The sequence below is a fragment of the Phasianus colchicus genome, chromosome 1 (genome assembly GCF_987193195.1).
Source record: "Phasianus colchicus chromosome 1, bPhaCol1.hap1.1, whole genome shotgun sequence".
In the NCBI taxonomy this organism is placed as follows: Eukaryota; Metazoa; Chordata; class Aves; order Galliformes; family Phasianidae; genus Phasianus; species Phasianus colchicus.
In genome coordinates, this window is record NC_143436.1 from 133,420,156 (window position 1) to 133,447,624 (window position 27,469).

The following is a 27,469-nucleotide window of genomic DNA, read 5'->3' on the forward strand; positions in this document are numbered from 1 at the left end:
TCTACTGATAAAGTAGTTATTTAAGTACTTGAGGAAAATGCTCTATCACACTGATGACAGAATGGATGGTACAGTGAGGGAAATGGTTGTGTCCAGGACTGCATGTAGTTTACTCTGAAGGCTCACCTTTTAAGTCAGAATTCTTGCAGAAGGGTAGAAGCATAGGGACCATCCTCGAGGCAGTACCAGGTACAAGTCTTTCCTAAAACTTCGTAGGTGCAGATGACTTTTGGCTAATTCTTGGTCTGCTGGAGCTTGCTTGTTGGCAGATGTCAGTAGGTCTTTCTTATTCAGTTGCATCTTTTCTTTTTCATGTTCTTCTTGACCTTGAAGATTAGAAAACTTGAAGGGGCAGGGAAGGAAAAAATGTATAATTCTGATGCAAGTCTGGGAAGCCTAGAGCTCTACATGCATGTATAATTATTACCTTAAATGTTGTTACACTGTAAAGTTGCCCTACCCATGGGTGTATCCAGCTTCTGTGAGCAAGCGCCCAGCAGAGCAGGCGTTATCATCATCCTGTAAGTCTGCAGCAAATTGGGCCTTTCAGTAGGCAAAGTTTTGGAATTCAATATTGCTCGTTCCTATTTGAGCCTTATTGTTTATGTTACTTTTGTTATAGCTGGTGTTTGTTATGATGTAGCTGCCTTTACCAAGCACTAATCTTTTAAAAAATCTGTATTAAATCAATTGATACTTGAACTTTTCAAGTATGTGAAGAGTTGTTTATATCCTGATTGTCCCAGTTAGGTGAAGTGACTTTAATACATTTTGTAATAAAAACCTTCACTATCATTTCTATAAATACAATAAATATTTCAGTTAACTTCTTTAAAGTTAATTCCTTTTACATAAAAGGAATGGTTATGTTCTTTTACCAATAAAAACAGAAGTGCTGCATGGCTCACTTTTCAGGGGTTTGAAACTGGAAGAAATTAGAGTGTATTATAGAAAGAACTGCTTTAACAATCACTTGAGAAGAAAAGTACGTATTTCCAGTTCAGTATTACAATTATCTTGACAATAGAGATGTGTGGGCTTTGCCATTTCCAGTTTAAAAATGCACTACAAATGTTTTTTTTAATTGGACAATAAGCTTTGAAGAAGGGAGGTGATCGCTTTGAAGATGGGTTCAGAACTTGTTTCATCCTGTCAAAATTTCACTACTGTTATAATTTTCCAACTTAATTGTGTATGTAACTCCGGTTTTGCACAGCACGGGTTATGTGAGTTTTGGGTTTAGCTCATATCTGACTGCTCTAGTGAGGTACAGCAGCACAGTAGTAGCAAGAATTGTGCTTTCTGTAGGCTTGAATTCTGTTCTTCCTACCTCTGGGACTTGCACCTGTATTTTTACTGTTTTCAGATTTATATAAGTGTGTGTGATTAAAGCAGTCTGTATTACACCTGATCTTGGAATAAGGCTATTTTTAAGGACTAAGCTCTAAGTAGTATTGAAGATGCTTCAACATCTGGATGTATAGAGCTGTAAATCAGCTCAAAACATGAATAGATCTATTACACATGCATTGTACTTGAAGTGGAGGGATATAGTTGTAGGGTAATGGAGTGAATAACTAAGAGTTTTTGTATTTTTTTTTAATAAAATATACTGTGAATTTGTTTGTGGTGTTGTTGCCCAGTTTTAGGCTATTAGAGAATACATTACGATTTCATACTCCATTTTTGAAGTTTCACTCCCATAAATAGCTTCCTTGTTGAAATGGTTCTACAGTTTGGAAAGACATCTACACTTGATTGACAGTTATTTTTCTGGAAGGTATGCTAGACAGATTGGTCAAGTTCAAGGCCTCAGCTGAATAAGGCTAGCCACAAGTATCTCTCTGAGGATGCCTTACACCTTTTTGCTTTTCCCTTTGAGAAGATAGATTGGGAAGTTCTCCTGCACTGTTGGTCTCTGGAGCATCCCTTTACCCAGGGTGCCTGGTTGCATTTTGGTCTTTGGGAGTCTGTAGTTGTTGATACCAAGTCAGAAAACAGGATCTGAAAGAAGAGTGCTATTTTGCTAATGGTAAAAAAAAAAAAAAAAAAAAAAAGAGTTTAAAGAAAAAAGAAAGCCATTGATCTAGAGCCATTGTTTAGCCTTTCCTTCCATTACTGTCTCCCTGCTTTTTGTTCATTGTATGATCAAGAATTTTACTCAGTCTAAGATAAAGTGTTACTGTCGTACAGAGATGTAAGTGCAGACACAGTCATTTCATTCTGAACAAGAAAATGTTTCAGTCAATTAAATTGCTTTGTATTCATTGTTCTAACTTACGTTGTGGGTTATTGATTGTGCTCTCTGACTGTGAGAGTTCAAATTAAAAAAAAAAAAAAAAAAAGAATAAACATTACCAGAGTATGGTTTCTGATACTTTGTGGTCTTTACCACTGGATGGTTTGAGTGGTATTTAAATTTTAGCCTTCATCTACTAGTACTCTCTCAGTTACCAGCAGGAGGTTAGTACTGGTGAGGCCAAAGAATGTTTCTAGACCAAAGTTACTGTATTTGGGGTATTAAGAGAATTTTAACAGCAAAAACGTAGGTTGGTTTCTCCCATGTGGCATTAATACCAGCAAACTGGATCCGGATGGTTTGTTCACTACTACAGTTGTAGCTAGTGAAACTCATGATGTGTATTGTCATGTATTTGCTGGGTAGTCTGAGGAGAATGTCTGGATATTGCTATGAAAGATGATATAAACTTATTTAGCTTACTGCAATGCATACTTTTCCTCTAAATACTGATGATGAGTTTCAATTCAATGTCTGTTTCCAATATCTGTACTTCTGCATAGTCTTTCTTGGAGGTACCAAATAATCATGTGAAACTGCTATAAATTGTGGACAAGTTTGTCAAGCTGTGTTTCTTCTGCTGAATTAGATATGCTGTTACTTGTATTAATGAATAGAGTAATTCAAGATGAAAGGAGGCAAAAAATGTATCTTTTAAAGAATTTCAATTTTTCTTGCAGTGTATCCCTATATCGGGGAAATTGCCGACCTCTGCGGTTCGAGCCACCAATGCTGGATTTCCATGAACAGTAAGTTGAAAAGTCTTCCTATCGGTTCACTTAAATCTGAAGACCTCTGAAAAGTGAAGGACAGCTTGGTGTACAGAGAGCAGCTACAGTGCCTGACTCATACTTCAGGACAATGTAAACCGAAGCGATGACATTTCAAACATTCTTGTTAGCAGTTCAACGGAGGAGAAAAAACAGCCTAAGTATGCCTTGGTGCAGTAATGCTTGTGAGAAACTTCCCCCATCTTTAGCCAGCACTGCTGCTGGATGAAAGGCTCTTTTATTTCCGGAGGAACCATGGTTTATTAACAAAATTTCCTATTCCTTGTTTGTAGGAAAGGCTAAATATGGGCGTAGCAATTACGGAGATGTGCAAGGTGACGCCTCTGTGTTGAGACAGTGTATACTTGTTTTTGAAGCAAAAGGAGTTGTAATTTTGTATTGGTTACAAAGAGTTGCTTTCTAGAAATGGTCTTTATCCAAAGACAGAAAGTTAATGTCACTATGTAGTGAAGTTAGATGGAAATTACTTGTTTTACGGAGCTTATTTGTGTCAGTCTGCAGAAATATGATCTAATATAGAAACTTATTATTTTCTGATTGTAATAAAGACATAAACACAATAAGCTCTTCATTATTCTTTCAAAATATCAAATATTTGTTTGTTTCTGTCAGTAACTGGTTATAGATCAGAGGATAACAATGTTCTAACCTGAGTAGTAAAATCTGGAATGGTAAATCTGGCTCCACCGCATCTCTGCTCTAACAAACATTATTGCGTTATAGGTAACGAGTTATAATGTTGAGTGCGGTACAAGACTTAAAAATTTGTACAGCAGTTTTCTCTTCATAAAATCACAGAATCATAGAACTGTTCAGGTTGGAAAAGACCTTAAAGATCATCAAGTCCAACCATGATCTAACCATACTACCCTAACTCTAACAACCCTACACTAAATCATGTCCCTGAGCACCACATCCATGAACACATCCAGGGATTGTGACTCAACCACCTCCCTGGGGAGCCTATTTCAGTGTTTCCAGTCTCCCTTCCTTCAGTCTCTCCTCGTAAGGCATATTCTCCAAGCCCTTCACCAGCCTTGTTGTCTTTCTTTGGACCTGCTCCAGCACCTCAGTGTCCTTTCTGTATTGTCAACTAGAGTTCCTGAAAAATGTATTGATTTAATTTCAATTGACTTTCTGTTAAAACCAAGTAAATATTCCATTAATAGTAATTATAGAATTGGACAACAAAGATGTATTTTTTATAGCTTTTTGATTCTCATTGGCTATAAATGAAATGTTCTATTGATGTAGTTTGAAGTCTGCTAATTTTGCAGGTCACCTATATATTACATAATTACCTGAAGAGGCTGTATGTGCTACTTCTTTTGTGTGGATTTCCAATCTACTTCATTTTTTTTAAATTAATGAACTAAAAGTAGTTCACACACTGACATGAATACTTCAAGCTGTTCTTCGTTATATTTTTGATTTTTTTGTAAGCTGAAAGCACCAAAATAGTATAGATCTAATATACCATTAAAATAGTGCAAATCAATTACTTACAAGAAGAGTAAAGGGTTTTGTGCAATAAATATAGAACTGAGGGATTGCTGACTTTAACACAGGGAACGTGTGTGTGTCAGAATTTGGATCATTGTGTTGTGCTTTTGGCGTTTTTTAATTTTAACCTAAAAATCTGTTATCCATAATTTAGCTGTTTAGATAATAACCTCAAGCAGAAATAATCTTCTAGTTTATTAAGACCTAGAGTAAGATGTGAAAAACAGCTTTAGAAAAGGTTTTGATTTGGAGCCCCAGTGTTCAGTTTAAAACCTACCTTAGGCATTTAAATAGAAGTGAACAGACTTGGAGAAGTGGTGAGCAACTCAAACTTATGGTCTGAATAAACTGCATATTCCATACACCCTGGAAGTAAAACAATTCATACTTAATCTTTTGGCTCTTTGCTTTTTAAATTAGGCAGGGTTTTTTTGTACTCACTTTGTCTTTTCTTTTTGAGTTGATAATAGAAAAGTCCTAAAATACATATTTAGTTCCTGAATAAGAGTTGTACATAAAGTGTTTTGTTAATAGGTAGCATTTAGTAGAGCAGGATTGTTCAAAGGTCATGTTGATGCAGAGCTATCAACATGTATCATTTCTGGGCTAAAGGAAGAGGCAACATTTAATTTCAATCATAAGGTAACCCATCCTTCTTGTAGCATTTTTGGTCTGCTACTGGTGTTTGAGTTTAATCACATCTTTCAAAATCATGCCAACTTAAATTTATTTTACTAAAGTCAAAACCTGAATTCAGTTGCTACATAAGTCCTGCACACACATTTCCTTGTGTTCTACCTGAAGATGAGATTGCAGTGGTTGCAAACTTCTATTATACGAAAGTTAGTTTTGTAATGCTGCTTTAATATAAAATAATACAGTATTCTACCACTTTGAAGACAGTCCAGATAATCTCAGACTTATCACAAGAAAATCTGTGCTCTATGTTAGGATATGCAAATCTTTGCTTCAAAGGATCCCAAATGTTCTTGGCATGCTTTAAGCCTCTGGGAAAGGGGTGGGACCAGGGCAGGTTCTTTCAGGTCAGTGATCCAAGAAACTGCTTAGACTAAATGGAATATCACTCATTTTTTAATATGAGAACCTTCTGTCTCTTTTTTTTTTCTTTTTTCTTTTTCTTTTTTTGATGTTAAAACAGTAACCATTGGGTAGTCTTCTGTAACTTTGGAAGGTGATTGCCCAGAAGTTGTTCTGGCAGGACAGTCACTATCTGTAAAGCTTCCCATGTTTGAGATGCATCTTCACTTCGAGCTGTTGCGGGTGGTCCATCTAGATTAAGACTACGATGCAGTGCAGTTTTCATTCTCGTTTCTGCTTTATGAGAGAACTTGTATCTTCATAGATCTTAACAAATTGCTTTCATCTATGTTAATTCAACTCCGAAAGTATGAAAAGTAAAGTTAGTCAGTTCTTCACAATGAACTTTTTGGCAGAAGTAACTTTTGACGAAGTAGTTTAATACTGAGAATTCTAGGATACTGACACTACAAGTTAGAAGTGCTTATCATCAACATTTTAAAATGTCAAATTATTTTAAAACTGAAGTTGTTTTCTTACTTCTTTTTCAGTTTGGTTATTGCTAATGTACAAAAACATGCTTTTATTATGCTTCTGTGGTGAATGGGCATTTGTGCATCACTCAGTTTGAGCTGAGTCCCACTCTCTAGATAGTTTTTTAGAATACTGTCCTACCACCAAAAAACAATCTCGTAGCTTTCTGCTTATCAACAATCTTCTTTTGTATTTCCTTTAGAATATTTTGCTTTGAGGGGGTTTTGGTAGCATTTTTATTCCTAAGCTTTTGTGTTTAAAGGATGTTCTGTTTTTGAACAGCAAATAGCAAACAATTTTAGCAACTGAGGAGTTTATCCAAGTCATTTTATGTAAGGATGTTTTCTTATATTTCAAAAATATATTTATGAAGGGTGCTGGGGACCTATAAGGTACCTACAATGTGTGCAGCCAAGTGTTTATGCTGCATGTTTTATAAACTTCATATGCATGAGGTTGAGATCATCAGATTTTTTTCATGTTGCAAACTGAATTTTCACTTCTGTTGGAGTTTAAATGTAAGAAACAGTTGACAGTAAGTTGACACTTAGTCCAAATGTACCTCTGTTTTTATTTGCATATAAAAGTGCCACCAAAGCAAATAATTTTTATTATACTTCTAACTTTATTCACATGACAGCTGGTGACATTCTTGGTTAAGTCTCTGCTAGTACTGTTCTGTACACTGGCTTTTGCTAACTGTTTGGAGAAGGCATGATGTGTCTTGCAGGATCTGATTCCTAGCATAAAATGTGACATTTGCTGTGTTTTTCAAGTTACGTGGACACAAACTTCTTGTCAAGTTTATTATGAAAACGTTCTATATTTCTTTGAGAACAAACAAACAAAAGTAATGATAACAAACAACAACAAAAAAACACTGGAATCTGGAAGCTGATAAGCAGTTGACCTATAGCCTTGTATATGGATCCCTTCTGGTTTTTTTTTGTTTTACTTTTCCCAGTTAATGAGGCAAGCTTGCATTCTCAAACTTCTGGTTTTGGTTACTTTGGTTAAGTGAAGTATCTCGCTTGGATCGCTCAGCTGGCAATGCTTATGGTTCCATGTGAAATAGGAGTGTGCTCTATTTGCTGATTCTCTACTCTTGAACATCAGGAACTTCCTTCATGGAATCATAGATTCAGCGTAGACTCCAAGATCATCCAGTCCAACTGTCCACCTATTTCCCACTAAACCATGTCCCTCAGAACAACATCTAAGTGTTTCTTGAATGCCTCCAAGGTTGGTGACTCCATCTCTTCCCTAGGCAGCCCATTCCAGGACCTGAACACTCTTTTGGAGAAGAAATTTTTCCTCATGTCTAACCTGAGTTCTTGTAAGGAGCTAGTATTTTTTGTAAGAATGGGTTACAGAAGGCGTTCTCCAGAGGTAACTCCCACTATTTCCTAATATAAATGGAAAGCTGTTGGTTGAATTATGTGCTCTCCCCAATCTTGCTGAAAAGAACAGAAGATGAGGGAATAATTCATCTGCTGAATTTACATTCTTGGGCTTTTACTTACAGACTTGGCATCATTTTTCTAAATCAAGCCACCTTTTTTTTTCTTAAATGAAAGTATCTCAACTATATGCAGTAAGAAAAAAATAAGTAATTATTCTTTTAAAAGCACAGTTTCTCAATCTGTGTTTTCTTTATACTGAGTAGTTTAATATTTTTGAAAGTCTGAGCCAATAGCTCGAGGATTTGTTTCCCCAGCTCCTTGCAGAAACTGCTTTCCTTTAGTTAAGAGTATGCCTCTTTATCTCTAGAGTTGAAATGCATTCCATTACAAAGATGTGCTTACAATGTACTGGAGATGCTAACTCAGATACTGGAAAGAGTTGAGTTGTAGCATTAAAAATGATGCATCAACACAGGCTTATTTACCCATTTGAACAGGCACCTCACCCTTGGTAATTACTATCTTCTCATCCACATTTTAGTATCTGCTTTTTATCAGTGTGGGGAGACCCAGCATTTTACAGGGACAAAAGATCAGGACCAAAATCTTGCATGTTTTGACAATTCCCGCTTGCCTGAAAATGTGTATCTATGCTGTCTTATTGCAGTGGGAAATATTAGTTGTGACTGCTCCAGGAAATTCTGTAATTTGGCACCAGTAAACACTGTACTTGTGCAGATTACTGTGGCTAGATAAATCACAGCCTGGAGAGTATCTCTTAGATGATTGTTGTCTGGGATGTAGGTTTGTTAAAGGTGTCTGGTGCACATTATTTTACCTGAATTTTACTATGTCTCATGAGATAGGAAAAAAAGTAAAATTTGTCTTATTTCCCTAGATTTGGTTAATATCAGGGTTAGTGTACACAAGGAAAGCAGTATCCGAGCAAAGCAAAATATTAGAGATGCTGTTACAAAATCGAAGTGGTCTACAAAGTTATAAAATAGAAAGATAATCCTAGCAATAGAATTCCTTTTTAGTGACTTCTTTTATCGCGTTTAATGTTGTTTGTCTGAAATCTGAAGTTCAAAGGACTGTGATGTCTGTCACGACTACTTCCCTACTGTTGTTTTTTGTTTTTGTTGGAATTATATACATTACTTAAACACATGAGCGAAGTTTTATTGTCAGTGTTCCAGATGTTATATGTACCTATTTAGCTTAAGGGGACAAAACCCATTGTCCTGTTTGCTAGAAATCTTAACAGTTTAAAATGCTTTCTTCCCTTTTCTGCAGGCCAGTTGGAATGCCAAAAATGGAGAAAGTTTACCTACATAACCCTAGCTCAGAAGAAACAATTACACTAGTATCAATATCTGCTACAACATCGCATTTTCATGCGTCATTTTTTCAAAATAGGGTAAGTTATTCTGCTTTCTCAAAATGAGCTTTTTCTTTGTTTTCTGTATACGAACTTGATTCCTTCCCAACCCTGCTTCCCTAAGTGAGCTATTTATTTCAATAATTATATATCTAAAAATACTAGGATACCTCAGTTCTTGATCTCAAATCAAGTTACCAAACAAATTTGAACTGAGTATGGAATCATATGCAAACCCTACTAGAAAAGAAGAAATTGAATATTTCTTAGGAGTTCCAACTAGAGTGTAAGTATATACTGTCACTAGCAGCAGATACCTTTGCTGCTGATGTGACCGTTAAGTGTTTTGTACTTCAGAGCATGTGCACAGCTATGAGCTGTTCTTAGAGTCTTGTGAAGACTGTAGATACAAGAGGTATTAGTCTAAAGCAGTCACTAATCTAGATGTAAGTATTGCAGTCGTATCATAAGAACTTGCAAGCTGAAAAGCATGGTGTCAGTAGGTTTAACTCTTAACCACGTTACTGTCAGATACAGTTCTCTAGTTTCAGTTTTGTGCATAGGGCCTGTGGTTTAGCAGGTTCAACAAACAATAAAAAAGTCCTTACTTCAGAAAAGCTGACTATAAAGCAGCCTTTCTCACTTTTCGAAATTGTGTAGTAATTGCCTTTCTTCTGTGTTCAGTAAGCTCAGTCCAAGGTATTTCTATGTAATGGTGAACTCTGAATTTACAGGTTAGCCTAAAAATATGGTGGAATATAATTTTGTGATAGACATTAGCTGTAAAATAATGTTTTGATTATCTCATTACACATATGTATGCTTTTCTCCAAGTCTGTTGTAGACTTTCTAACTTCAGTGTTCAGTAAAGAACAATGAACATCTTCTGTTGCACAGAAAGTGCTTTTCTGCAAAGTGCAATGACCTCAATAAACTTGCTTTTTCTTCTGCTTGTCTTTTTTTTCCCCAGAAAATTCTTCCAGGAGGCAATACATCCTTTGATGTAGTTTTCCTCGCAAGAGTAGTGGGAAATGTAGAAAACACTTTATTTATTAACACTTCTAACCATGGGGTATTTACTTATCAGGTAAGATAAGTGGAGAACAATCAGAAAAAGTTGTAAAATGTGAATTAGCATTATGGCTGTATCTATTACCATGTATATAACCACACAACACTTTTTTCCAGACAAGTTAAAGAACCTTCCACCCTAGCTGCTTGTTGTAATGCAGTTATATCAGTGTAAATATCTATAGGCCAGTAATGTAAGCCAGATCACTGACATCTATGTGGGGTTTTTATGTGCGTGTTAGCGACTCGCTGCAATGATCCAACTCATTCTTTTGTTCTTTGCTCATCTGATACAACGATAAGATAATTTTATTCGTTATGCTGGCAAAAAAAAAAAAGTTCATTTACTTGAAATTCAAAAAGATAAACTTACAGATGAGAGAGGCTGAAAAGTGAGAGAATCAGAGTCCTTAGAGTTGGAAGGGACGTCTGAAGACCATCTAGTCCAACTCCCCTGCAGTGAACAGGGACACCACAGCTAGATCAGGTTGCCCAGGGCCTGATCCAGCCTTGCCTTGTAAGTCTTCAGGGACAGGGCATCAACTACATCCCTAGGCAACCTGTTCCAGTGCCTCACCAGCCTCCCTGTTGAAGATTTTTTCCTTATATCTAACCTAAATCTACCCTCTTGAGTTTAAAACCATTTCTCCTTGTTCTGTCACCACAGTCCCTGCTGAAGACTCTGTCCCCTTCTTTCCTGTTACTCCCCTTTAGATACTGATGGGTGGCTGTAAGGAAATCCTCGTGCTAAGGGAATCTGGCTGCGTACATAGCAGCATTTTGAAAACAACAAAAGCCTTTCCCATATAGATACTTTGTTCCATTAATCCTTTAATGATAAGATTTAATACCTTTTTAGCCTTTGGCTGGTATTGAGTATTTCAGGATATCAGAATAAAGATGTTGTTTTGATGCCCTGTGATCTAAATATGTCAGTGTAATTAAGTAGTGGCTATTAGAAATACTTGTTTTCTGTAAATGAAACCAATTTTTTTTCAGTGCTTTAGCATGATGCTGATTTTAAATGCTCAGTGAGAAATATATTAAACAATAAAAAAGAGTACTTGGTAGACTATTAGAAATTGCATATATATTAAATGCTACAACAAGGATATCCAGCTGCTTAGGCTTGTTTTTTTTTTTTCTTCCTCTGTCCTAGGTGTTTGGCATTGGAGTTTCGAACCCCTATCGTTTGCGCCCCTTTATTGGGGCACGAGTTCCTGTAAATAGCAGTTTTTCTCCTATAATAAATATACATAACCCTCACAGTGAACCTTTGCAGGTGAGCCTAAGAACATTAAATGTTCATTCATTTATGACATTAGTCTGAAATTTTATTTATTTTGGTATTTCGTAAATCTGTTTGAACTGTGAATCCATGTGACACTGAGTTTTATACAAGTTGCATTTCTGTTTAAATGCTGATCAGTTGTTCTAGAAATTATAGATTATATTCATAAATCTCCTTAGTTTGCTGAATTGAAGTTTTACTATGGGTTTTCCATTTTTATAATCTTGTAATTACTGCAAGATGGAGAACTACACTTTGCTGGTAGTCAAGAAGAGTAATGAAGCCAATGAAGTAACATAGATTTTGCATTTTTAATCCAGGCATGCCTTCTAGCTCCCTACTGCTCATTTTGCATTGATAATGTTTTGTTGTTGTCAACCAAATATTTCAGGAGGTAATCTGATTTTAATTAGTGATAAGCTTTATTTTATTGATTAACAATGCTCCCTTGATCCGATAAACGCAGCCAGAAATGTCCACCAATGAAATGTGAATACAATAAAATCAATGTCTCTCTAGGCTGTGTATTAAATATGGTACTATTAATAATTTCTCCCAACTAGTGGTGTCTTTACTGTGAACCTTAAAATGTAACAGCAGTACAGAGTTCTTGTATCAAGGCAGGATTAATGAACGAAGTGATATCTGAGCATAACCAAACTACTAAATCAGTAGCCTGATAGTGAATTTCTGAATTTGGTAAATGATTCATAAACTGTGAAATTCCACAGAAAGCACTTCAAGTGTAGCACTACCCAATGGTTTTATCATAATTAAAAGTGAATTTATTAAGAAACTGCAGTGGTCAAATAGTTGCTAATCCTTTACATTGAACATTCTGTTATTTGATAACTGAAAAAGTCTCCCTTTAATGGTGTGTTAATGTTTTCCTGTTATCCACTCCAGGTAGTAGAAATGTATTCCAGTGGAGGTGATCTCCATTTAGAGCTTCCAACAGGTCAGCAAGGAGGTACAAAGAAGCTGTGGGTAAGTAGTAATATCTGCAGCATTTACTGTAGATATTTAGGGAATTTTTACTTTGATATGATTTTAGGATTGTGGGTTTTTTTTACCAAATGTTTGTTATGTAATCTGTAAAAGAACTTCATATAAACTGAAACGATAGCAGGATCTATTAGCTGTATGATAATAAAAATAGAAAGTAGAACTTAATTTCAAGAAGCCATCTCCATTTAACTGTTCTTTTTTGAAACAAGAAGATGAATCACATCCACTTGATCACACAGGACAGTGTAGTCCTTCTTATGCCTTGCAAGCTGGATTCAGCCTACAAGGAGATTATAAAACAAAACTTTTTTTTTAACTGAGCAAGTCCTTCCTGCAAATCACTTTGAATGTTTATGTGAGTTGAAAAGAACAGCTGAATGAACTTAAGGAAGAACAAACTGAGGACTATAAAACAACAGTGTGTCCAGCTACAGTAAATCTCTGAATCATGATTCAAGAGTGGCTAGAAGTGGTTCTGGAAAGTATGCGTGCCCTACACTATGTATCTTCTGCCAGTGACAGAATAATGGGTTAGACAGACACTTGGTCTGGCCTACCAAATCTGTTTTGTTGTGTTCTTTGTGACACATACTGGTATCTTCCCAGGAAATAAGTTTTAGAAGCATTCAGAAGATGAAGTTTTGGTTTTGGGCTGTATGTTACACTCTTACTAATGTCCAACTAGATATGAAAACTATTTTCCTCTGTGATGGGTATTACTTCTTTTTTTTATGTCTGTTTTTGTCTGGGAGAGACTTCTAAGTCATTGGGATTCAAAATTTCTCTTACTCCAGATATCATTGCAGTCACTGACTGTTGTATCTGTAGAAATGAATAGAGCCAGCATATTTCCAACCCAAGAAGAAAAATCACAAAAATTAATTCCTGGCTTTTCTGGAGAAAGTCTGTGAGAATGGCTGTAACTTTGTTTTAGATACACATATTGCACAGGAGTAGAAATACAAATCACAAGAATTTTAAAAATCTGTGGAAAGAGCAAACATTCTGGGAGTTGGAAATAAGAAATAAAATCAGATTAAAAAAAAAAAAAGAAGGTCTTAATATTTTGACACAGTTTTACTCAGATGGCATTGCTTTTAATGATAACCCTTTCCTCATGAACAAAAGAAAATTTAAGGGACTGTTGAATTCTATAATCATTAGTAGGTATATAAACAACAACCAAACAACCTGCTTGGTGTGGTTAGAACCACCAACAAAAGCATAAAAGATTTTTAAATGTCTACCTCAGTTCTGGTTTTGGTTCTTCAGCAAATAGCTATTGAGCTTCCCTAAGACAGGTTGCCAGTTAAAGCATTGATGACAAACATGCGAGAGTTGCACAGAAGGGCATTGGCATTTCAAATCAGTAAGGCAAGTGGAAGAAGTGAAACCAGTAGGTGGAGGCATGCAAATATGGCAGAAGAGAAAGTAGAAGAAATGATTTGAAACAAGGTTGATACAAGTATCAAATGATACTTTAATGTATGCTGTCAAATTGCACAATGTTGTCACAATTTGTATTGATGTCAAATGTTTTGATGATTGGATGAAGCAGTCAGCATATGCTGGAGAATTTTTATGATCACTATTTAATGGTACTTCAGGGATCCAGACAAACTTTGGATGATTTCTAATTACTTATATGGAAGAGGGAAATTGCATCCTTGGAGACAATGTAGCAGTTTGTTTGTGTTAGGTTTGTGAATAAGTGAAAGCAGAATTTGAAAGCTACACTTCTCAGTATACTTTTTAATTCAGAGACTCTCCAAATGTAGTTACTCTGACTACTAGCAATTCTGCAGTTTTTTAATTTGTGTTTAGCTAGATGGTTTTGACATTTGTGTACGTGTATGAAACTGTATGTGCTTTGTGTCTGCTTTGGAGAAAAAGCAATTAGAATATATAAAAACAGCATTTGATGTTACTGAACTCAATAACATTTTTATCGTTAATCTCTCATCCTTTTCCCCACAGTTTTAAGAAATAAAACTTAAGAGGGTAATGAAAGTCCTATACCTGTTTTTAATCAGTGTCGTATTTGTTGAGAAAAAACTACCCAAATGAAATTGAATGGTAACTTTAAAAACTTGCAGGCTCTGTCTTGCTTCCATTGCTGCTTTTTCTCTTATCGTTCAATTATACTCAATGCTTCTATTGTAGTTTTTGCTGTAGCAGCTCTTTTTATAATTACTACAATCTCACAGATGTGCTTTTAATGTTCTGTTAGGAAATACCTCCCTATGAAACAAAAGGAGTGATGAGAGCCAGCTTTTCTTCGAGAGAAGCAGATAATCATACAGCATTCATTAGAATAAAAACAAACGCCTCAGACAACACAGAATTTATCATTCTCCCTGTTGAGGTGGAAGTTACGACAGGTTTGTAGAAAAGCATTTTTGATGTTATTTAGCTTTATGAACTTGTGCAGTAAGAAAATGGTAATGTTTCTTTTTCTTCTCTTAAAGCACCGGGAATCTATTCATCAACAGAAATGCTAGATTTTGGTACGCTACGAACACAAGGTAAAGCTGTATTTCAGATCTCAAAGTATCTTTAAGGGGCAAAGGGAAGAGTGGTTATCTTTGTAATATTCCTAGTAGATTGGGAGATTATGATTTTATTTTGCTTTTTTTTTTTAAGAGCCAGAGTTTCAAAGATAGGAAAACAATGATTGCTACTGTGCACAAATGTTTGCTGTCAAGTAAACTTGAGACGTGTACAAGCAAACAGTAGTTTCCACATTTAGTTATGTCAAGTACTGATACAAGTCTTAAAACTTACTTGCACATAGCTTAATCTGAAAGTAAACATGGTTTACTTCATTATTTTTTTTAGGGGAAGATTGCTTTATAGCTAAAAAGCTTTAATATCTTTCATACACAAGAAATAGTAGAAGTATGCAAGCTTAACAAAGTTGTTTATAATTTCTTTTTGAAAAATGCCATTTACACATTTGTGCCATATGTTTTACACTGTAGATTAGTATTGCTTAGTGAGATCAAAGAATTATTTCTGCTTGACAGAAAGTAATAAAACTGAAGGTATCTTTTCAAACTGTAAAAGGACTTGTATGGATTGATTCTTTAATACTGATATATCATCTTTAAACCAACAAATAAACAAAAAAAAAAAGCACAAAAAAGTAGCTTCTGAAGTACTTTTCCATGCAACATAACGAACAAATAAGATTACTATATGAGATTGTCTCTGCTAGTTCAGCTGGCCAAAATCATGCATTTTACTATTTTTAGCTGGTTCATTTCTTAACGTGTTAGAAATAAATGTAGTTAACTGAAGCATGTAGTATGTACTATTATAAAAAATGCCGTTTAAAATGTCATGTTCCTGAGGCTAGCTACTTTGGCTGTACTACCAAGTTAATGTAACTCTAAGGCTAAACAACAGTGGGTTTATGAGAAACTAGCTAGCACAGATAACATTGTATAAGGTTTTCATATTAACATAGCCTAATAGTCAGGTGTGTTTTTTGTTCTTTAACAGATCTGCCAAAAATTTTAAATCTGCATTTATTAAATTCAGGAACAAAAGATGTGCCAATTACAGTAAGTTTTATTTCCTTTCAATTTGAAACTTTCTACCTAGATTTACTTCATCTCATGAAAATTGATCATTTCCAGCTTCACCATGCAGTGTTCAGAAATAGAAGCTAGGTAATAGATGACTAAAATATGACTTACTATTAAGAAAAGAAATCATGTATATGCATGGTAAAATTAATTTCCTTCATAGCCTTCTTTTAACAGCTATTTCAATATCTATAGATTGTCTATAATATCTTAGGGTCCCTAAGCTTTTCGTCTTGTAATTCCAGTTTGGCATACAAGAGATTAAGGTTCTATGGGATTGTTTGTCTACATCAGAGTCCCTGAAAGTATATGAAGTGATGTTCCAATGTACACTTGTAAGATGAGCAAGGAGCAGCTTTTAGAAGCAGACTGCAACATGGCCCTCGTTTTCTTGAGTCCATCTCATTCGTATCTTGAAATAAGAAAAAGGCCTGGGAACACTCCAGAGTCCTTTCCTATGAGATTGCTACAGCTGTGTATAAAGGCAGTTTGAGTTCTGGTTTTGGGATTTTGTGTGTTTATTTCAGAATTTTTGCTGTATTCTTGTGGCTCATGCATACCTCTTTTCTGTGTAATTTCCTATGTGATTTTTTTTCCCCCCACTATTTTTCTCACTTCTTCGTTCTCTTCCTCCTGTCTTCCTTGTTTTGCAGATTCGTTTGTATTGGTAGCTATTTATTGTCCCAGTGTGTATTAAAAAGTGTTGAAGTGTTGAAAAGAAACCAAAGTAGCCAGAAGAGTAGCTGAAGAACTGGCAAAGGTTTCTTACTGAGCTCTTGGAGAGCATTACTTCATTTTTAAAGCTTGAACTGTAGAGAACAATATTTTAATAGTAGAGGTTGAACAAAAACATAGGATACTGGATACTGAGGCTAGACAAATTTATGATAGAAACAGAATACCTATTTAGTAATTGAGGATAGCTTTCCACTGTAGTGATGATCCATTGCAATTTCTGCTCAGTTATTATTCATGGATAACTCTCACGTCAAGAGAAGTTAATAGTATAGTATAAGAGAATTTAATTTGTGGAAGTCGTAGTGCTTATTATTTCAGTGAGGGTGGATGATTTTAAGGTCCTTTGTGGCCTTGTATGCTAGAAAGCACCTTCCATGGAGTGTGGTAATATGTTCTAATTGAAAAGTTTTCTCTCTCCTACCTCTCTAGAAAGACCTGTATATAATTCTTACAATCAGAGGATTTGTAAACTTACTAGATTTTTTCTCAACTGTTTGTTTTCCTATGTCATGCCCATGTTCTTAGACTTGCCAGGATTTTTGTAAGGTGTGTGATGTATTTCATGAGTACAAGGCAAATAACTTTGTTCAAACTGCCAGTATCATATCTGATATCAGATTAATTAGCACCTATTTCATACTTCTCCAGAAAAAAAAACTTCCCTTTTAAAAAGCGATGGTCTCTGTGTTCCTGACCATAGGCCATAGACCATAGTCTTCTGGTAGGCTATTATCTGCTCATTCTACAAGTCATGACAGAATTTTTCCAGATGAATTATTCTTTTATAATGTATCAAAGCAATGAATTTAGAGATATTGAAGGGCTCTGAAACTTACCTTTGTGATGATAAAGTTACTCCATTTAAGCCTAAATATGATGTATTTTTCAATATCACATGTGGCACATCTGAGTCAATTGTTTTTATTAAAGCATAATTAGTGAAGTTTGTGAGCTGTAAAACCTTACCAGTATTTTGAGCACTATGTGAATTTCTTCTGCTATGCCAGTTTTAAAGTGGTAAGAAGAGTAAAGAAATTCTGCAAAGAAACTAGTGAATAGTGTATTTCTAGGAAAGCTGAAGAAATGGAATTCTGATCCTTTAGAACCAGAGTTTAAAAGCAGTGAGGCAGAGCTCTGCCACAACTTCAATCTTAATGTCAGAAGTAAAGGCCAGGGCTATATTTAGCGTGTATTTAAGTTGGCTGCTGGGAGAACTAAATATCTTCAGGTCATCTGCGTATGACAGACTGCTAACAGTGCTGCCAGAGGTGTAGTTGTGCTTTTAAGTTCTTACTCATCCTGTAGTCCAGCAATTTGGTTAAGGAACATAAGAGTGAGTCACTTCACTTTCTTTTTTGAGTTTTAAGAGTCTTTACCAAACTTCCTTTTTACGTTTTTATAGGGTTTTTTACGTCATTAGGGAGCATTGTGTTTACTTTGTGACTGGATGAACTCTTGTGCTGCAACAATTAAACCAAGTTGTCAAAAGTCTAATGAAGTCAGATGGTTCTCTTTTGTCTCGTCTCCTCTCTAGAAAAAAAAAAAAATTGTTTCTTTAATGTAGTTTAGGTCCATTTCATTGTTAACAGCAAAAAAAGCTCCTGGTCATATTCTATGCATAAAAAACAAGAAACTTGAGGGTACCTATGTATTGAATCTAGGCCTGTTTGATAAGTGTATGAGAAAGTGCTTACTTTGGTCACAGTTCAATTCACAGATTTTTGCTCTTACCAACCTGTGAGAAGTAGCTCACTTCTGTGTTATGTTCTCCATCTCAATTTTTGAGTGCATGCCTCAAAGATTCAAATCTACAAGTAGTTTATCACATACCTTCTTCATCTTATTAGAATAGATACAATCTGTGAGTCCTTAAACCGTATGCTACAAGATCTTGAAGCTTGACTGAGGCACTTCCATAGGAGATTTGTATGTAAATAAAATGCACTATTTGAAATTCCTCTTCCCCACAGAAATTGCTGACAGGGATTTTTCTGAGAAAATTGGTAGTGTTAGATTCTCAGTGGAACTCGTTCTGCATGTATTTTCTTATGACCTGCTGTTGAGGAGCCCATATTTGATGATAAGGCACATATCAGGAAACAAATTTTGCTTGGGCTTTATTTGAAATGAGTTAAAATTTGAGGAAAATGAAGTTAAATGAATTCCTAAGGAATTTTGTTTCCATTAGTCATCTTAATATTGTATTTGCTTTTATAGCATGTAATCAAGCAGCAAGAGAAATGTGACAGATATAGTTTAAAAAAAAAAAATCAACAAAACAGTTAAAGAAGGAATTTAACACTAAATTTAGCCATGTAGATTTGTTGTTATGCTTTTAGGTTTAAGAAAAACACCTCTGAAACCTGCATTTTTCTGACACCATGTTGTCCTTTTGTATATTTTCTGTTGATGAGCTGAATGAAATCAGCATCATTTCAAACTTTTAATAGCTCAAAACCAGCTTTTTATGTGGAAAGAGCTGCTGGAAATGGTTACCTTTTCTACCATGCAAAAGTTGTGAACTTGACTATAGCTTTTGTTTTGCCTGCTTTAAAGGGCTTTTCAAAGATACCTCGAGATCTCAGTTTTGTAATATGGATTCCATTAGAAAGAGATTGTGATATTTATAAATCAACTCATGAGGAGATGTATCAAATATCTGCACCATGTGTATGCAGGTGTTTGACAAAGGTCAGTGCTGTAAGTCCAATACAGAGAATCTTCCAGTTGAGCTAACAGAGATTATTCATTAGTTAGAACGTGAGCAATGCTGCTTGTTTCCTTTGAGGGTTGTACATTAGTTATGTAACTTTGCAGAACTTAGTTATGTATGCAAAATTTTACAGCTTTCATTTACAATCAAGAATAGCTTAGCTTTGAAGAATTGTTAACTGGTGTGTAGCACTAGCTGTCTGCCTTACTCTTCTCTGATGAAGGAAGTCTCAGCTGCTTATGAAGCAGGTGCTAAACCTCTGTGGCCTAGCATAAGGTAAACCAGCACTCATTTCAATTTTCTTAATGCAGTGTCTTGTAATTTATGGCAGCTTAGCAGCTGCTATATGAGCAGCTGAGCTGTTTTTACAGCAGGAGACAGCTGGGGAGGAGGAATCATGGCAGCCATCCCAATTTTAAGCAAAATAAGAATAAGAGCATTTAAGTGCTCCAAGCCCTGTTTCTGTACATGAAATCTAAATAGTTTGCTAGCAGTCTCTGTAGACACTTCAGGTATTGATAGTTGCCATCCATAATTCTGCTGTATAACAGTGCATATCTCTTCAAATCACCTGTGGCTAACAACCAACAGAACTGCTATTCTTGTAACATCCAATTCACCTTTTCTGTGTAGTTAGAAATAGTAACTGTCAGATTGAAAAGGTGATACTGTAAAATGTCACTGTAAAATAAGTATCATCTCAAATTTACAGACCTGTTCTTTATACTGATTTATTTTTTAATTCATATGGCAGTTTTGAAGACTTAACATGGGATCAGAGACAAGGTGGATGTGTGTATTGCCATTAATTACGCAAGTCAGCTAACAGCTTTTCCAACGAGTGAACCAGAAACAAATAGGCTATAGCTACTGTCACCTTGTGACAGTAGAATAAAAATAATTCTTAACTTACAAAAAAATTGCTTTCTGTATTTTTACGTATTCTTGGCTATACTGTCTCTTCACTCTGTTTTCAAGGGAAACTCCCTGTTGTCTGCTTTTCTGCATATTGAGTAGTTTTCAGGACTTGAAAAATACTATAAAGCTGCTTGTAATGCTGTTCTTTTATAGGGAAGATAGACCTATACAAACTCAGCACCAATTAATTGCAGCCCTATCACTTTGAATGATGCTCAAAGGCTGCACAGTATGTTAACAATGATAAATTTACAACTGCTTTACATTTTGATTCTGTTTGCAGAGTGTGAGACCTACACCACAGAATGAAGCTATAACAGTACATTTCAAACCAGTTACGTTAAAAGCCTCTGAAAGTAAATATACCAAAGTTGCAAGTATTAGCTTTGATGGTAAGTACTTCAACTCTCTTCTTAAAACTTGTCCAGTGCTTCATAACACTTGCTGAAACTTTATGAATTGTTTTCTAAGAAGTCTCTTAATGAACTAATGCTTGACACTTTGAGGAAGAAGTGGAATTATTTGGAAGGGCCTTATATTTCTGCTGAGTTCATGTATTTCAGAAGGGTCTTTTCTGAAGTCACAACTAGCCAGTGACTTAGTCTGATAACTAATAGTGAGAAGAAAAGGAATTCTTAAACAATCTTATGTGTGTAAATATAAAAACTGAACATCAGATTCTGTTGTAAACATAAGTGGTATTTTGAGTCATTGGTTAAAAGGTATTGTTAGCCAAAAAAGGTGTTTGTTTTTGGGAAATCCTAGCAAACCAAGGCATGTTCATCACAGTGATGTATATTAGAGTGTATCCCTTGGAATACCCTTTGAGCTTTCTGATGTTTAAAGAAGACTCTAAGATACTATTTTTCCCCAAAATGTTTTGTGTTGGAATACCCACTGAAATAAGGCTCTGTCTTGCACTTGAGAATCTTAGTGTGAATGCTAGCTTGTTTTCTTTTATTTTGAATTTATATTATAGAGAAAGGCAGGTGAGAGTGGCAAGGCTTTCACTGTAACCTTTCCTATGAAGATACGTTATGTATCCTCATACTGACTTTCATTTATATCTTTATGAAAGAAGTGCTGGTTCATTTCCTTCTTACATAGTGTGACTGTAAATATTATGCCGACCTTTGATAGAAATGTTACTTCCATTTGTATTAGATTCCAATCAGCTATCAGACTGCTGTTGACCTATTCAAATCTTACTGCTTTATGATACTAATTGGTACTGTAAGTCACTCATCTTGGATTGCTTAAAGATGGAGTCTTATAGATGCAGTGTTTTTAATTTCAGGTAGACATTATTTTAAAATTTGGATGGATGGAGAGGAAAGGATTTTGTTTACTGATTAGCATTCTAGACTTTGAATAGCATACAATTTGTAAGATGAGTGAAATATGTCTTAGCCCATAAATATTGAATTCTGAAATAGCTGTACACTGTCAACCTGAGATAATATGTTCAGATTTTGAAGCTGGAAGGAATTGTTGTATAAGAATGTACAGACTGACACGTGGTAAGTTTTGGTAGAATTGATTGGTGGGGGGAAAAAAAATAATCAGTCAAACTGCATAGTACTTTTGAGGGGCTGATTTGTTGAATTATTTTTATTTAAGCAGTCTGCCATAAGTATTTGCTCTTACAGCTGTCCTACTACATGCAGGGAATATTTAGAGGCTGGCAGTTTCTACTGACCAGTATTTGAATCCCTTGGTTTTTCTGGTCATGTTGCTACCAGTTTAACATTGCTTGTTCTGTGACCTTGGAACAGACCTGTGAGTTTTGTTCTTGGCACTTGTCTAGTTTTGGATCTTGCATGGATTCTGATTCTATTTCAGTGTTCTTGGCCCAAAGTCCTGCTTGACTGGTAGTTTTAAATAAGGAGCCTAACACTTACAAAATTCTGTTCTGTTAATGTAGAACAGTACATACTGTGGTGAGGAATTCGGATGCTTATGCAGCATCTTAATTATCTTCTGGACATGTTTAAATCATTTATTTGACAACTAGGCTTTCCTAGAGTATATAACTTAACCATATCAACTAACTGGCACAAGGGGAGGAACTCAGATATCTTCTAAGCCTTGTTCTATGTCAGTGGTATATTGAAGGTTCAGTAAGATCAATTTTCTTCTTCCACGATACTTAGTCTCTGGTCTAGCTCTGTTTGTAATACTCATGCTAATCTAACCTGATGGGTTTTTGTGTTTGTCTGCTTGAACAAGCTGCTTATATTCTTTTACAGCATCAAAAGCAAAAAAAGCATCACAGTCTTCTGGGAAAATAACTGTTAAAGCAAAAGAAAAAAGCTACTCCAAACTTGAAATTCCCTATCAAGCAGAAGTATTGGATGGGTAAGTGTACTGTTGAGCAATGTTTAGGAAAAAAAATGCTGAAAATAAGCTGCTGTAGAAGGTAACTCTAGCCTTGTTGGCAAGGGAAGAGATATAAAGAGGTGGTACCTGTGTTTTCTGAATCAAGCTTATCTAGAACTACAATCACTGGTACAAGTTTTTCTGTTTTTACACTTATGAGGTAGTGTCAGTGATGCACAGACAGGTTTCAAAGCTTGGGTTCAAATTAACCTGCATGAGTCGCATCTCAAAGCAGCTGAAGACTACAGATGAGACACTGGAAGAAATTTCCAGTTCTGTCACCCACTATATGAAGCAAAAGTAGAGAAAATATTTTCGGTTTTACACAAAATTTTGTAAGACATCATGTCAGCACTTCTTTTTTTCATTTATTTACAAAATTTGTCTAAGTTGACATTGGATTGTCATTGAAATGTTGCCTTATCAACTGAATTGACAGTATGTTAAAGGCAATTAAACTAAACATTACCCATCAGAACTCTGCTGCTGCAAACTCCTGATTTGGATAGTAAGGAACATGCATGATTTGCAGGCTATCTTAATTCATGGACACTTGATTTTAGTCCTTCTAGGATGCTGAGTTATGTATTTTCTTACTTCATTTGAATTACTGAGTAATTGATGTTCCTGTAGTATTGTTATTGCAGTGTTAGCATGCGTTGTGCTGTGTATTTTTCCTGCTGATGGATTAAGTGAATTCTAGTGCATACACACACACACACGTGTGTATGATTAGATAAGGAAAGTCTTCATTTTTTTCACACTGTTTTCTTTTCATAGGTATTTAGGGTTTGATCATGCTGCTACGCTTTTTCACATCCGTGACGGTGCTTCTGATTCTGTGGAAAGACCAATCTATCTAACAAACACATTCAATTTTGCAGTCCTCATACATGATGTTGTGTTACCAGAAGAAGCAAGACCAATGTTTAAAGTAAGGCTCAGTTCAGTGGAATATTTTTACCAAGTAGAAAATGTTTAAGCGTGCTGCACTTCATTAAATTGTAACTTTGATCTTCATTCTTCGCTGATCTAGGTCCAGAACTTCAGCAAACCTGTCTTAATTCCACCCAATGAATCCAGATATATTTTTACACTTTACTTTATGCCTTCCACATCATCTGTCCATATAGATAACAATATTCTACTTATCACCAATGCTTCTAAATTTCACCTACCTGTTCGAGCATACACAGGATTTTTAGATGTAAGTATTTCTCTTTTTTAGCTATTCCAGTCTACTTAGAGGCAGATTTCATATGACTCTCTTTATTCTGATTCTATGGGGGCATAGCTTTCTTAATTTCAACAGACTTACAGATACGGTTAATGTCACCCACTTCACCAGCTCTTTTCTTAAACAGCTTTTGTTACTGCTGGAAAATTCTTTTTTTGTTCCCTTTAGTTATATGCGGAAAATGGATAGAATTTGGAGTTTATCTTAGTACAGTGCTGCACTTGACTTATTTATTTGTTAATAAATGTAAAGTTTGAGTGTATTTGGTATTTAATTATGCTGAAATACCTTTGTTAATCTTTCTAGTACTTTGTACTGCCTCCAAAAACTGAGGAACGATTTATAGATTTTGGCATATTGAGTGCAGCAGAAGCTAGCAGCATTTTACTTGCCATCATCAACAGCAATCCAATAGAGGTAAGGATGGATTTATTTTTAGTTTGCCTTTTAAAAAATCTTACATCAGTCTTGTTACTGAAATAGTATCTTTTGTTCTTTTTAAGCTGGCTATAAAAAGTTGGCATATTATAGGGGATGGTTTGGCCATAGAACTCCTAACAACTGAAAAGGGAAATAGAACAACAATAATTGCAAACCACCACAAACTACAAAATGCTAGTGCATCTGATCGGTCTTCAGTAAGTAACCCTTTGAATCTATTGCTTAAAGCTAAATGTAGGAGGGGGAAAAAAGACAAATGTGTATTTTTTATAGTTCAATTTTAGCATGGGGGACGGAGAACAGAAATTAAGAATGATTGTCAAAAAAAAAGTATTTGTACTCTTAGTTTTATTCTGAGTAGTAGTACAGCTTTCGAGTTGGTTAGATTTTGAAAGGGGAAGTTCAGAAGCAGTAATCTCCAAGAAAAATTTAATCTTACTTTACTTATGTTTGCATTTTTTACTTTTAGTGCTGTCATTTGTTTCAGGTGGTTTATTATAGAACCATAGAATGGCCTGGGTTGAAAAGAACATTAAAGATGATCCAGTTTCAGCCCCCTGCTGTGGGCAGGGTTGCCAACCACTGGACCAGGCTGCCCAGAGCCACATCCAGCCTGGCCTTGAATGCCTCCAGGGACTTTAAGGAAATACAGACTTGTTTAGTGTATTTCTTTGCGAAATTTATTTTCTGTTTTTAATGGAATACAATTTTATTTCCTACTGTTCACAGGTGATACTAACATCAGGTTATTATGCTGTGTTTAGAGTAAAACTAATAGCAAAAGAACTTGAAGGAATTCATGATGGAGCTGTGCAAATCACAACAGATTATGAGGTATACTTATTTTATATTATATATTCATGTGTGTTGTCCAAGCAGACTGTTTTTTTTAATTTTTTTTACTGTGAAGTCTGAAGTGGACAGATTGCAATGTCACGCAGAAGAAGCTGAGGTTGAAAGGGTAGAGGTCAAGTTAACTCTGCAGAGAGTGGCAGTAATGCTACTTGTGTCGTATGTTCTCTTAGAGAATGAAGAATGACTTTCATTAAGGTTTTCATCTGCTTTTGAAATTTCTGTTCACGTCTGACCTGATGCTCTGAGGTATGAGTTCTTGACACACCCTCAAAGCATCAGTTCAAAAACCTTTTGGCATGATATGCTCATAGTTTGCTTTTTTGGTACACTGTTGGTAATTGAAATTGAGGTATAATTTTGAAATAATTTTTTCAAAATATAACATGAAAATTGCTTCGGAGAAATTGCAGTTTGCTGACAAATGAAACGGATCTTACACCAAAGTTAGTAAGGGAGAGAACAACCAATTCTCAACTTCATATGCCTTTTCTGTTATAAAATATTTTGCAGAAGAGTGGTATAATATATAATGCAATCCATATTTAATATTTTTGTATTACAACTTTCACTTTGGGTGATACATGTAGAAGAAAATGTGATGTTATGAAGTCAGGAAATTATAAAGCTTGTTGTGTGGGTCTGATGCAGAAAGTAGGGAAATCCTGATTTCTGCCAGGTAACTCGACCTTAAACTTTTTAATATGTCCACACATTTAAGTGATTTTCCAATGTTCCAACGGAAAGACTTTTGTTTTTGTTTTTTTTTCCCTACAAGTTATTGTGCTTATATTGTTATAGAGCTAACAATGGTTAGAGCACTAGGCACAGTAAGGATTATTGCCATCCCTTCTGCACTCCTAAGTGTACTTTTGTTTCAAGGTCTTATGAGTTCTGATGTCTTTTGGGAACTTTGGTATATCCTCTTCCCTATTGGTAGTTAATAATGATCTTAAATATGTTATCCTTGTGCTTTCCAAGAGAGTAAGTCTCTCTCAGATGAGACTTGTATGATGCCCCATTGCAAAGCTTTTATTTTAACTTTGCTTTTGTATTCCATGTATAAAGATGCTAATTATGACTGAGCAAAGATTTGCTTTCTGACAGTATGGAGTGACTGTGGGAGTAGGATGACATGTTGAAATCTTAATTCATGGTTGCGCATTTTAAATGTATATATAAGACATTAATTGGCTACATTAATTGTGGAATTTTAGGATTTTGCAAATAAAAGCAAAAGAGATGTTTGAAAGCTGGGAGTAATATTTTTTTCCTTAACTCTCTTGTTAACTCTCTTGTTCTTTCTTTCAGATTTTAACTATACCAGTGAAGGCAGTGATTGCTGTAGGCTCACTGACTTGCTCCCCAAAACATATATTTCTTCCACCTTCTTTTCCGGTAAGATTGTTAGGTCACAGCATTAAACCTTTTTGTGCTGTTTTTTATCCATCTGTCGTGTTCAAGAGAAACATTTGTCTTAAATTGTTATGTGTCAATTTGCTGGAGAGTTTGGAGTCGCTTTTTTCCTCACATGTCCCAAGCATGGTTTATCTTCATTTCTCCTCTACTGCCCACTTATATGGGATCTTCGAATACCGATGTGATCCTAAACATGATTATTTGCAGCTTCATTCTAACGTAACTTTGTTTATGTAGTTATTACCAATTTGTGCACATTAGCACCAGCTGTAAGACGGATGTCATTGTATAAGTGTATTTTTTAAATTTCTAATGTGTAAAACCAAAGATGACTAAGGTCAGCTAATGAATTGAAGCTTTAGTATAAAAGATTTTTGATCTCAATGAAGCATTATTGTGTTGTTTCCACATTGAAAGTAGATCATCTTTGAGGATATATGGTGGAGTACAAGAACAGGAAAGCAAGAAAGTTGTGGGAGTTTGCAGCTCTCTGCAAAAACATGCTAAGGTTGTTTTCTTTCCTGCTCCTGCGGTAGTGGCTGAAGGCAGCTTCTTTGCTCAGTTGTGCACCAATCTATTAACTGGATGCTTTTTTTTTTCTTATCTGACATTCAGTATGGCCATGGAAGCATGGGCAGTCAAGGCATATTGACCTTGTAATTGGTATTTCATCAAAGCCTTGAGATTCATGTGACTTTCTGATGAATATGGAACATAATACAATGGAAAATCATCAAGAGAGAAACAGTAGATTGAAACAAAAAAGGGTAGAAAAGGAGAGATGGAGATGGCAGGATAGAAATACTGCTGTTTTCTGAGAAGTTAAAGCCATCTTCAATGTATTTTGAAACAGCAGCTGTCCA

The 27,469-nt window shown here is 35.4% G+C and overlaps 1 protein-coding gene across 1 annotated transcript in view; it reads left to right on the plus strand.

The window, feature by feature from the left end:
* TMEM131 (transmembrane protein 131) overlaps positions 1-27,469 on the plus strand; it is a 97,031-nt gene that overhangs the window by 33,138 nt on the left and 36,424 nt on the right. Inside the window, exons 4-19 of the mRNA XM_031605254.2 lie at positions 2,980-3,048; positions 8,865-8,988; positions 9,920-10,036; positions 11,180-11,302; positions 12,218-12,298; positions 14,550-14,700; positions 14,788-14,844; positions 15,824-15,885; positions 20,562-20,670; positions 22,528-22,636; positions 23,438-23,591; positions 23,694-23,864; positions 24,201-24,311; positions 24,398-24,532; positions 25,065-25,169; positions 26,499-26,585. Of these exons, the coding sequence (XP_031461114.1) occupies positions 2,980-3,048; positions 8,865-8,988; positions 9,920-10,036; positions 11,180-11,302; positions 12,218-12,298; positions 14,550-14,700; positions 14,788-14,844; positions 15,824-15,885; positions 20,562-20,670; positions 22,528-22,636; positions 23,438-23,591; positions 23,694-23,864; positions 24,201-24,311; positions 24,398-24,532; positions 25,065-25,169; positions 26,499-26,585 (1,765 nt within the window). The remainder of the gene's footprint in view (positions 1-2,979; positions 3,049-8,864; positions 8,989-9,919; positions 10,037-11,179; positions 11,303-12,217; positions 12,299-14,549; positions 14,701-14,787; positions 14,845-15,823; positions 15,886-20,561; positions 20,671-22,527; positions 22,637-23,437; positions 23,592-23,693; positions 23,865-24,200; positions 24,312-24,397; positions 24,533-25,064; positions 25,170-26,498; positions 26,586-27,469) is intronic.